A 12,291-nucleotide genomic window follows, 5' to 3' on the forward strand; every position below is an offset into this window, starting at 1 on the left:
AGGTCCACCCGGATTGCTACCACCATCTTGCTCGCTAATTCTGCCGTGAAGCAGCAGTGCTTGCACTGTAGTGTTTCGGCGTGGAGAGTAAGACAGCTGGTGAAATTACTGGCACTTGAGGTATCCCATCTTAGGCCTCTAGGTTGGCAACGCATCTGCAATACCCCTGGTGTTGCAGGTGTTTATGGGCGGTGGTGATCTCTTACCATCAGGAGACCCACTTGCTCGTTTTCCATCCAGTCGAATAAAAAAAAAGTTTTAATTTAAAAGTAATATTTACACCTTTAGGGACTGTTTCACCATCCATGTGAATGACTCTACCTATAATAGATTACATAATTTACAGTCTTCCTTCTCTAAAATATTTCATCTTAAGGTAAAAAGTCTCTTTACATGCATTTATTTAAATTAATCTTAGGTTTAAAAGTAAATTAAGCGTTTATATAAATTTTATTTTGATAAAAACTGAAAGGAAAATAGTGTGTTCTAATCATACCCGCCTTAAACGTCTAACAAATGATAATGTATTATCAACATGAATGTAATGAATTGAACGAACTGTCACGTGTTGTTTTCGTTTGTTTTCGTTATGAATATTTAACTGAATGGCTTGGCCTACGTGTAGTAAAAAATAAAACTCCTAGTATTTAAATGGATACATATATAATATGCTATTTTACTGATGGATCACCATATTATAAAATTTAGCACTATAAAAATACTTTTTATCACCTAAAACAATAAAAGACCATCAAAATTGTAACCACATCTCTCTTTACACATTAGTCTATAGAACTAAGCGACGGATTTAAGTGTACAGTATATTAATATCTGCCACAGCGGAGCGTGCAAAAATATCTGACACGTCCTTCCGGCCCTAGAAATAGAGTCGTATCAGATATTTATGCACGCTTGTGACTGTGTGCTGGTCACTGTACCTATGAGGTGATCAATTAGTTTCACGGAAGGTTTATTTATATATGATATGAATACTAGCGACGGCTTCGCGCGGGTGTACATTTTGGGCATTGGAGCTGAAAATTTTAAAGTGCCCTTGATATGCCAACGACATCGCGAGAGTTGCAGGCAACAGGTCGAAGCAAGTGGCAATGATTGATGGTGAAACCACGGGCGGGTCGCTAGTTTTATCAATATATTTCAGCAAATGCAAATTCATATTATTCATATCTGGGGGCACGGTAGTGCCCCCGCCAAGTCGAGCAAAACAAAAACAAAGGCACGGCCGTACCATACTTTTCTCGAAGCCATTCAGGCTATTTTCAACATCTTGTTTTCCCAATGAGGGCTATCGTTTTTTGTCTCACTAGATGGCGCACTGTTGCGTGAGATTTTCAAGTATGGCTTTCAAAGTCTGTTATTACGGCGTGAAAACAAAGTTTAGATTAAAATCATATTTAATACACCTTAAAACCGTACAAAAAAATATTGAGCATGCCACAGTGTTGCATAGTCCCCGTTTTGTTCGAAAAAAAGGGAGGACAAAGGTTTCTGAAAGACAAAACTGTCTCAAAACACAGACATTCATTGCCCCGAAACGCATATTTGTCATAATTAATTTCAGATATTGCAAAATATTCACAAAAATATTTTAATTATAAATAAACCCGGGTAGCTCACCCAAAATCTATGACATTTGAGATTTCGGAGACCTCACGCTACACTAGCCCCTCTAGTGGTGAATTCATACGCGATAGGCCTCATTAGCTTCAGTAAGCTAGTTGCGAAAGCAAGATAAATACGAACTTTTCCAAGAAAATATGTACGATGGCGAAACATTATTCACTACACCTGTATCCCTGTGGATAAATATGTACGATGGCGAAACATTATTCAATACACCTGTATCCCTGTGGATAAATATGTACGATGGCGAAACATTATTCAATACACCTGTATCCTGTGGATAAATATGTACGATGGCGAAACATTATTCAATACACCTGTATCCCTGTGGATAAATATGTACGATGGCGAAACATTATTCAATACACCTGTATCCCTGTGGATAAATATGTACGATGGCGAAACATTATTCAATACACCTGTATCCCTGTGGATAAATATGTACGATGGCGAATCATTATTCACTACACCTGTATCCCTGTGGATAAATATGTACGATGGCGAAACATTATTCACTACACCTGTATCCCTGTGGATAAATATGTACGATGGCGAAACATTATTCAATACGCCTGTATCCCCGTGGATAAAAATGTGATTGTTTTTAACTTACCAACAGCGCCCATCCTGAGGTAGAAGCTGCCGTAGTGGTGCGTCCGAGTGCTTAAAGCAAACCCAAGAGACAGTCGCTTCGCAGCACTGGATGGCATCTGGAACCGTGGCGGCGCAGTGGCGGTACTGCGTTCAGTACGGGACGAACACGAATCCGATTCAGATGGAGTCGAACTGGAGTCCGATTCTGGGAAGATATAAAAAAATGCGTTTTAAACTTTCGTTATTTCACTAATTACTATTACAGCTACTGATGTGCGAAAGGAAACTTTACAGGAAACGTAGATTTATCATAGTGTATTTTTATAGTTCCTTGCGGCCGGTGGTGTGGGCACAGTAGGCAGCTTAAGTCATATGGGTTTAAAAATAAAAAATGGGTTTTTGTTATTACCATAGAAATTGAACATTTAAAATAAAATCATACAGCTATTCAAATTTAATATAAAATATTACTATTTCTTGGAACAGTGAAAAAATCAAATGTCGCATCATCATCATCATCCCAGCCTATATACGTCCCACTGCTGGGCACAGGCCTACTCTCAGAACGAGAGGGTTTGGGCCGTAGTTCCCATGCGGGCCCAATGCGGATTGCGAACTTCACACACCATTGAATAGCTTCGCAGGTTGTGCAGGTTTCCTCTCGATGTTTTCCTTCACCGTAAGCTCGTAGTAAATTTCAAATGTAATTTTGCACATGAAATTCGAGAAGCTCAGAGGTGCGAGCCGGGATTTAAACCCACGATCCTCTGCTTGAGAGGCCATAGGTCAAACCACTAGGCCACCAGGCCACAAACGTCTCAAACGTCGTCGTATCAAACGTCTACGTCAACGCAAGCAATCAAAAGATGACCGTCATTAAAAAAGTTGTTTTTTATGAAACAACCAATTCTTAGTTTATTGCTGAATAATTTACCTCTGTGATAACGTTTTACGGTGCTAAAAAATAGTTACAGTCAGCCATTTTGCGTCATTCAAAAAATATAAAGAGCTGCTGAAAGAGAAAAATGGCGCTGCTATTTCCACGACAGTTAATCGCTACGAAGGGTTCTGAACGCGAAAAAATGCGCGATAAAAAAGAGGAAAATATTGTGCCACATATCAAGCCTTTGTTCTGCTAGATACGGCTTAGATTTAGTTGTCATTAGCGTCTTACTCAGCTTTAAAAAAGCAAACAAGCCACGCTCAGTGTAGGGTTGCGTCCTAAGATGCGGCAATTATTATATTATATTTTGTTCGACTATTGCTTATTAACTTATAGATAACTAGCTTTTTCCCGTGGCTTCGCCCGAGTAGAATTCGGTTATTGCGCGCTGTTCCCTCGGTAACTGTGCATTTTTTCGGGGTAAACAGTAGCCTAAGTATGTCACTCTCGGACCAATCTCTACGCCAAAAATCACGTCGATGCGTCGTTCCGTTTCGACGTGAAAGACGGACAACCATACAGACACACAAGCATACAAACACACACACTTTCGCATTTATAATATTAGTATGGTAGTATGGATTCTGCTTAGCCGTGATAGTTTTTATTTTAATTCTTTATAAGTATTTACTACATACATGAATTTTTCCAGCTACGAGTAAGTTCAGGTTGTAAATGGGGGGAGGACACTTTATTTGTAACAAAAAAGGAGCTCTTTAAAGTATTTGACTACCGGATCTTTAAGTCGAAAAATGCTTTTTTTTAAACTTAAAAAGACCTATCACCCATAAACGGTATCTCATATATGCAAGAACTACCCCTGGTGTTAAGTTTTAGGTCAAATTAATTTGAACAAACACTCATTTTGGTTGGACTGGTTACGTTTTGTGTGTATAGTCAATGCCGAAATTTAAACCCCACGAGGAAGACTTCAAGGGGTCACTTAATTTTTCTTTAGCCTTAAAAATCCGGTAGCTCTTTCATTAATTTCGCTAAAAGGAACATTTTTTTTCCTTTTACAGCGTCTCAAGACGAAGCGTGCACAAATTATTTGCAGCAAAAGCTTTTGCGCAGAGTATATCAAATTCAATGGAAACCTTAGTACATAAATTTTGAAAATAAAATATTTACTAAATAATTAGGTGGAGCAATATCCTGAACAACAATGGCATAAAATATATCTGATTAGTAGTAGCTATTTGGATACTTATCATATATATTAGGTAAATTAGCGTTTAACTCTGTCTGTCTGTCTGTCTGTCTGTTACGCTTCACGCCTAAACCGCTGAACCGATTTTGATGAAATTTGTACAGAGATAGAATATAGACCTTGGGAAAGAACATAGGCTAATCTTTTATCGCGAAAAGAGGCTTTAAGGGGTTGAATAGGGGATGAAAAGTTTATATGGTGGAAGTTCGTCCTCGAAGATAAAACCATGAAACTTGTTATTTAAATTAATCCATACTAAATTATACTTAAAAAGCTAAATAAAGTCTGTCTGTCTGACTGTCTGTCTGTCAATGTTACGCTTTCACGCCTAAACCGTGAAACCGATTTTGATGAAATTTGGTACAGAGTGGAACTTGGGAACGAACATAGCCTATCTTTTATCGCGAAAAAGAGCTTTAAGGGGTTGAAATAGGGGATGAAAGTTTATATGGTGGAAGTTCGTCCTGTCGGGGTGATAAAACATGAAACTTGGTTTAGGCAGTTAATAAGAAATAAGTTGATATTTGGTTGAGCTTTTTTGAAACTTTCGACCTGTGAGGGGATGGAATAGGGGATGAAAGTTTATATGGAAGGTCGTCATTATCGAAGATAAATCTATGAATCTTTATTAACTTGCCATTTGGGCACGTGATAAGAGATAGGTAGGTACAAGATATATTGTTTCGGACCGGAACCGGATCGGGGCGTAGGCAGGGAGCAACGGAGGAGCGGAGGCAACGAATGGAACTGCGGAGACAAAATGCAAAGGCCAGCGGAGCAGTGAATTAGAGCGGAGGCAGCGGAGTGGAGCTGACGCTGCTGAGCGGAGCGGAGGCTGGCGGAGCGAAGGCTGGCGGAGCGGAGGTTGGCGGAGCGGAGGCTGGCGGAGCAGAGCGGAGGCAGTGGAGCGGAGCGGAGACAACGGAGCGGAGGCATCGGAGCGGAGGCAGCGAGGCAACGGAGTGGAGCGGAGGCAACGGATGGAGCGGAGACAATGCAGGCTGCAGCGGAGGCAGTCAAGTAGAGGGGAGGTAGCGGAGCGGAGCTGACGCTGCTGAGCGGAGCGAAGGCTGCGTAGCGGAGCAGGAGCTAGCGAGCGGAGGCTGGCGGAGCGAGGCTGGACAGAGCGGAGGCTGGCGGAGCGGAGGCTGGCGGAGCGGAGGCTGTGGAGAGGAGGCAGCGGAGCGGAGGCAGTGGAGCAGAGCGTAGCGGACGCTGCTTAGCGGAGCGGAGGCTGTGGAGCTGATTGATGGTGATGATGAGTGTTGCTGATTATGATGATTGTGTGATGATGATGGTGATTGTGGTGATGATGATTGATGATGATAAATAGGTAACAAAATTTTTTTTTTTAAAATGCCATCATTTGAAAACTTTAACTGCGAGGGGATGTTAGCAGAGGGGATGATGCAGTGATAGCAGAGCCTTTTAAGCTCATAAGAAAAATGTACGCAATGTGAGATCATCATGAAATATATGATTTTCAGATTTTTCTTATTTATTGCTATAAGAGCTACCTTTATGCAAAATTCAAATATCTAGGACAGCCGCAGTGCGCTATAATTTTTCTGTAAGGCGATTTGTATAAAACACCTTTTTAATGACTGTAGCTTTGATTGCCTGACTTTAGAAGTTTGATTTTTTCAAGCTTTCGGGACTATTGACCTGAGTTTAGGTTTTCATTTCAACTCGATACCGATACTCCGCTAAAGGGCCGCATAAAGGGTCTTGACAGACAGACGGACGGAGGGACAGCAAATCCTATAAGAGTTCAATGTTTTCCTCTTGAAGAACGGAACCCTAAAAAACATTTGTTCCGGCGCTTTTCAAATACGACCTATTTACTTGAAAATATGGGATGAAAGTTCTTACGGAATTCCAAACAAATTTACTATAAGTATATTTATCGGAACTATGTGTAGCTAAAATGCCGTCTTAATTATAATCATATCCTCCTAACTTACAATAAAGGACGTACCTAAGGTGTCAAGAGTTCACTAGAAGAATTAGTCTTTTGTGCTGGCAGGGTAGAATACACGTCGTATTGCTAAAATGTGGCTACCCGCAATATTTATGTTTTACTAAAGAACATGGATGGATGGAAGAAAAATGTTATTTTCAGTAAACCGTAGAAGTTTCTATGTGCTATTATTGGCAGAATGTATCCTAAATAAATTAAAAACTCCCAAAGTTACTATTCCACGCGGACGAAGTCGCGGGCAAAAGCTAGTCATATATATATGTAGGTTAGGTTAGGGCTTTCACGGGCGTAATAACTCTTTCTACCAATAAAAAAAAACGCGCTAATCTCTTATGATGAGTTTACGTAACATAAATAATTTGTAAATCCATCATAATATTAGCACTTTCTCGAAATATGAGAAAGCATCAATTTTACATACACGGTAGTGACATCCATGGAGACTATGTACCCAAAAATGAAAAATACCCACTAGAAACATTTGTTTGTTGGAATTCTAGATTAGCATTATTGGACTCCTCAAATTCTTTTACCACATGAAACAATTGTTGTATCTAAATCAATCTAGTAAAGCAAAATCCTTCGATAGTTTTCTGTAAAATAAAACAAAATCATAAGTCAAAAAATGGTAAAGGCTTGTATCAAAAAGGTTCTGCAACAATTGTCTTCGTGCTTCAATCACAATTCACTCAAAGCCATTCAACGAAGGTAAACTAGTGATTTCGGTGCTGAAAAGGTAGCTTGTAAAAAATAAGCCGACATCTTGTTTATCTTGTTGTGTCTAACGTCTGGTAGCGTGGTGAACGGTTGTATTGCAGTGTGGTGGTGGTGATAGATGGGTTTGTGTGTTTGTGTGTGTTCTTAGAGTGTGGGGGTGAAGTAACTGTATAAACACACATTACTTGCATAAAAGCAGCTATCATATCTCGGGTGAGCAAGGTATTTGTTTCATTTCATTAGCAAACTAGTTTAAGTGTAAAATTCTTACTGGCAACAACAGGAGAGTCGACATCGGACCGCGAGCGGTCCCTCACTAACGCAGCATACATATACAGCAGAAACACCATGCTGCCGATGTACAGGTACAGGTAGAAGCCCTAGATAAAAATAAAATTATTAGAAGAGAAAAAAAAAAGATATAAAATGGAGTTGCCTAAAGAAATAAATTCGTGCACCCAAGAACGCTCGTAGTTCTCGCTCATTAACATTACAGGAAAAAACCGGTCAACTGCGAGTCAAAATTTCAAATCATTTATTCCGTAAATAGGCCGCAATGGGCACTTTTACACGTCATTTTTTAAACTACCAGCGCTTTCGGAAAGACCATCATTGCCAAAAAGAATGCGCCGCACTTAAAAACTACAGTATACAATTAAATAAAAAACAAATACAAATAAATCCCTTACCCTTACTTACAAAACTAAACATTAACTATTATCTACGTTCAGTGGAAGTGTAGACTGCTTCCACCGTCATAAATAAAAATAATAATAATAATAATTTAATTCTGAAATTTACATTACAGGTCAAGTAACCATTAAGCTTTTGGATTCCGAAGGCAAGGACATGGTATTGCTTCCGTTCCCATAAGCTCTATGGGATCGTCTTGGAAACTTCGACGTCGCGAACCTGTGACTAGAAATTAAACTAAAAATATACAAGTTTACAATCCATAAGCTTAACAATATACAGCCTTAAATATAGCAAGTCGGGTCGATCACAGTACACAGCGCGTGTGCCGACTCGCACTTGGACATGGCGAGAAAATGGCAATGACCGCTACGTCCGCGCACTCGACGGGCCGCAAGCTTGCCAACGACTGAACTGTGCGGGTGAAGCGACGCTCGTCATACATTTTGTAATAATTAAACGACAGTCGCAAATCAAAGATATTGTCATAATACTAGTCCCGAATAGACTGAACGGGGTGCACACCGTCCAAGAAGACAAACCAATAAATCAAGTAAGTCAACACACTAAGAGCTCCTTAATTTCACTCCCAAATCAATTTTCATTTACGAATCAGCAATCGAACAGCCTGATATATTAACCGACCGACCATTAACTTGATTTACTTGTAATTAACCGGCGATTCTTACCTCGTAGAAGGAGGGTGGAATGTAAGTGGAGATGACCTCGGCCATCGGGAAGGCGATACCCATCACGACGAGCAGTTTACCGTAGAGGGCAGAAAGTGTCGTCGCCAGCGCATCGCCTCTGTTAAGCAAAAAATAATTCTTTTTAAAGATTACTGTTTATTTAATTAAATTAAACGTATCTATCCACCCGCATTACGACATATATTTCACACATTTACTTCCATTTCTTCGGTATAAAGTTGCATTTTAATTTTTATTTCGTGAACTAATTATATTTTTGATTCTTATTTTTTTTTTAGTTTTGATATTTATTTCATAGTAATATTTAATTTTCAATTGTTATTGCTAACAATTGTGGAGGAATTTGTGTGTAACTCTTTCAGGTTAAAACGGTTGAACTAAAATTTATTAAGCAGATACTTTATCATCTAGATTACCAAGGATAGTTTGTATCCCAGAAAACCGCAAGGTTTTGTGCTCGTCCTTACTGTAGTTTGATATTTCTCTTAAACAATAGTTTTCTCACTACCAATTTGTGTGAACAACAATTCTACCCTTCCTACCCCTTGCGACTGCAGACCAATAAATGTTATTTATGCTTGCTGTTTCCTTGCAGTTTCAGTAGCAATAAAACTTCTTTGTCACGTCCGAAAGCACTTTCCCCTTCGGCAGAGGGTATATATCGATTGTCAAAGGCCAACAGTCCACGACAATGCTATATGCATATGCTATAATCGTATAGCATTGGTCGTGCCAAGTTCTACCCATAAACAATATGGAAACACAATTATGTCCTTTTGACAGCAGACAATCAATGTGTGAAAGCAAACTTATCACTTACTTAAAATAATATTTTCCACTTTACTATCCGAAGTTAACTTTTGTTGGTAACTTCTTTATATTTCCATTATATAGGGCCACATTTGTAATTGTAGAACGAAGTTTTTTTCTTTAATAAAGTTGAAAATTTGCGTATCTCCCATCCATTTCAACGTCTACAAAGTCAAAAAGTTAATTCATATGGGATTTTATTTGGTTTGTTCAAATCCAATCCGCCGCTAACAAACTGTTGTTTATAAGGAGGGTGTTTCAGCAAGGTACACCGAAGAGTACTAAATAATGATCGTCCAAATTTAGAAGAGCCCTTAGAATTCTCTGTAGGAGAATAATTCAAGCCTGCTCTAAAGGTATCTTACTGTTTTGGTTTTGGCTCTCCCTCAGGGGCCGCTTCCCCTCTCGTGCAAGCGTCGTTGCCATGGAAACAGCGTGTTATTGGCTCCCCACAGCGCTCCCAGCGATACCTACTCGCAAAACTGAACCTGTTTCCGGACAATGATATTGCACCAATTGCCATTCAAACTTTGGATTACGATGTCGCAGGTAAAACAGATGTTGAAAAGGGGCTCGGGGAGTTTAAAAGTGAATTAAAGTACAGTAATATTATACGGGAGTATGGAAAATTTGCTTTGGAATTTAAGCGTGGTGATACAAGCACAGAATGCGAGAGCTGTGGTCGGTGGTCAAAGTTCCACGGCTTGGATTAGCCGGGGTGCGGGCGGGTGACTGACCGCCCCGATGGCTTGCGGTTCGTTAGTTCGGGGAGCTGTCGTTAAGTTAACATTGGCTGATACGCAGAGGGAATTGGACGAGATATCTTTAAAATAAAAAGATTGGAATCTTCACTTTGTATATGTCGGCGGCCGATTGTAAAACCCGCCAGATCACGAAATTCCTAGGCATATCATGAAATGACGACATTTCATGATTTGGCTGAGGGATATACACAATGTCGTTCAAAACTCACTATGATATGCCTAGGAATTTAGTGATCTGGCGGATTTTACGATCGGCCGCCGACATATATAAATCGATGTTCTATTTGTTTTCTTTCTCAGTACCTTAAGACAAGTCTTTAAGCAGTGTATGTTGCCATGGCCAGTGATGGTGATGACATATTGGATCCGACACGTGGTGCTTCACTATAACCCTTATAAATAGGCTCAGAGTTGCTCATCGAGCTATGGCTATGGGAGCTAGTTTTTTTTGTATCTAATTTTTATGTTTTTAGGGTTCCGGGGCCAAAATGGCAAAAACAGAACCCTTATAGTTTCGCCATGTCTGTCTGTCTGTCTGTCCGTCCGCGGCTTTGCTCAGGGACTATCATTGCTAGAAAGCTGTAATTTTGCACGGATATATAGGTAAACTATGCCGACAAAATGGTAAAATTAAAAATTCAAAAAAAAAAATTTTTAGGGTACCTCCCATAGACGTAAGGTGGGGGTTGATTTTTTTTTCATCCATCCTATAGTGTGGGGTATCGTTGGATAGGTCTTTTAAAACCATTAGGGGTTTGCTAAGACGATTTTTCAATTCAGTGATTTGTTTGCGAAATATTCTACCTTAAAGTGCAATTTTTCATTAAAACTGAGCGTCCTCCCCTCTAAAATCTAAACCGGTGAGTGGAAAAATTTGAAAAAATTCAGTATTTGAGAGAAAGTATATCAAACTTTTAAGGAAAACTATAATGGCTAAGTTTGCTTGAGAATTATTAGTAGTTTATGAGTAAATAGCAGCCTAAGGTATAAAATATACCTAAACTTGGAAGATTCCGTATAAAATACGAAATCCTTAGAAAAATATTACTTTATTTTTTCGTAATGGCTACGGAACCCTATTTTGGGCGTGTCCGACACGCTCTTGGCCGGTTTTTTATATGTCTTTTTGTTTTGTATAATTTGAATTTTACAGCGCATTAGTGTTTTAACTGTAATACTGTATTTTTTGTTGACTAATAAATAATAAATAAATGGGGAGAGAGAGCTATGCTCGGGGTTTCTCTACGGAATCGAATCAGAAATGAATGTGCGCTTTCAGACTACGTAAAAACGAAGGTCACCGACATAATCGTAGCCAAACGAAGTAGCTCGTTGAAGTGGCAATGGGCAGGTAATATAATACCTGTACAGTGCATTTCAATGAGTTATAAAGTTCTCGAATTGAGACTGCGGATCGGTAAACGCAGCGTAGGAGGTCCACCAACGAGATGGATGAATGATTTTATTAAAGCCACGGGTTCATGGTGGTTGCAGGTCGCTTCCTACTGAAGCAACTGAAGGTCTATAGGGGAGGTATAAGTAATGTCTGAAAGCGCACATTCTACAGCTGATATGATGATGGTGACGACTATTTTTCTTACTCAGAGCTGTCAATTTAGCGCAATAGACATACAACACACAATATCCCGCGATTTCGAAGGTAGGTACATCCACCCGCATTGGCTTATCACCGGATACCATGCAGAGGAGAGATTATATCCACCATCCCATCTTTTCGTGTCGTCATGTGGTTAGCAATCATTTTCTCCCATTTTTAGCACCTTGTAGTGGATTGAGTGTTTATAGGCATTCCACTTTAGTGACAGAGAGACTACAATACAGAGATCTCTCTCTCCGATGCCTATACCCACAATGCCACTACATATATTATTATACAACTCCACGCTCTCGATAATTTATCTAATAACTAAAATTATTTGATTTCGGATAAGTATGCAACCTGTGTTTTAACCTGGGCATTAAGAAACCAATCAGAAAAACACTATCGAACGTAATAATAATCAACTTAAAATGTTAAAAACACTATCAACGTAATAATAACCAACTTGGAAAATATAAAAACACTATCAACATAATAATAATCAACTTAGAAAAGTTAAAAACACTATCAACATAATAATAGCCAACTTGGAAAAGTTAAAAACACTATCAACATAATAATAACCAACTTAGAAAAGTAAAAAATACTATCAACGTAATAATAA

At 39.2% G+C, this 12,291-nt stretch overlaps 1 protein-coding gene across 2 annotated transcripts in view; it reads right to left on the reverse strand.

The window, feature by feature from the left end:
* LOC141442075 (proton channel OtopLc-like) overlaps positions 1 to 12,291 on the reverse strand; it is a 129,061-nt gene that overhangs the window by 27,644 nt on the left and 89,126 nt on the right. For both annotated transcript variants that reach the window (XM_074106988.1, XM_074106995.1), the window contains 3 exons: positions 8,472 to 8,589; positions 7,361 to 7,469; positions 2,258 to 2,443 (listed from right to left, as the gene is read on the reverse strand). In XM_074106988.1, coding sequence (XP_073963089.1) covers positions 2,258 to 2,443; positions 7,361 to 7,469; positions 8,472 to 8,589 — 413 coding nt within the window. The remainder of the gene's footprint in view (positions 1 to 2,257; positions 2,444 to 7,360; positions 7,470 to 8,471; positions 8,590 to 12,291) is intronic.

This window comes from Choristoneura fumiferana, chromosome 2 (assembly GCF_025370935.1).
Source record: "Choristoneura fumiferana chromosome 2, NRCan_CFum_1, whole genome shotgun sequence".
NCBI lineage: Eukaryota > Metazoa > Arthropoda > Insecta > Lepidoptera > Tortricidae > Choristoneura > Choristoneura fumiferana.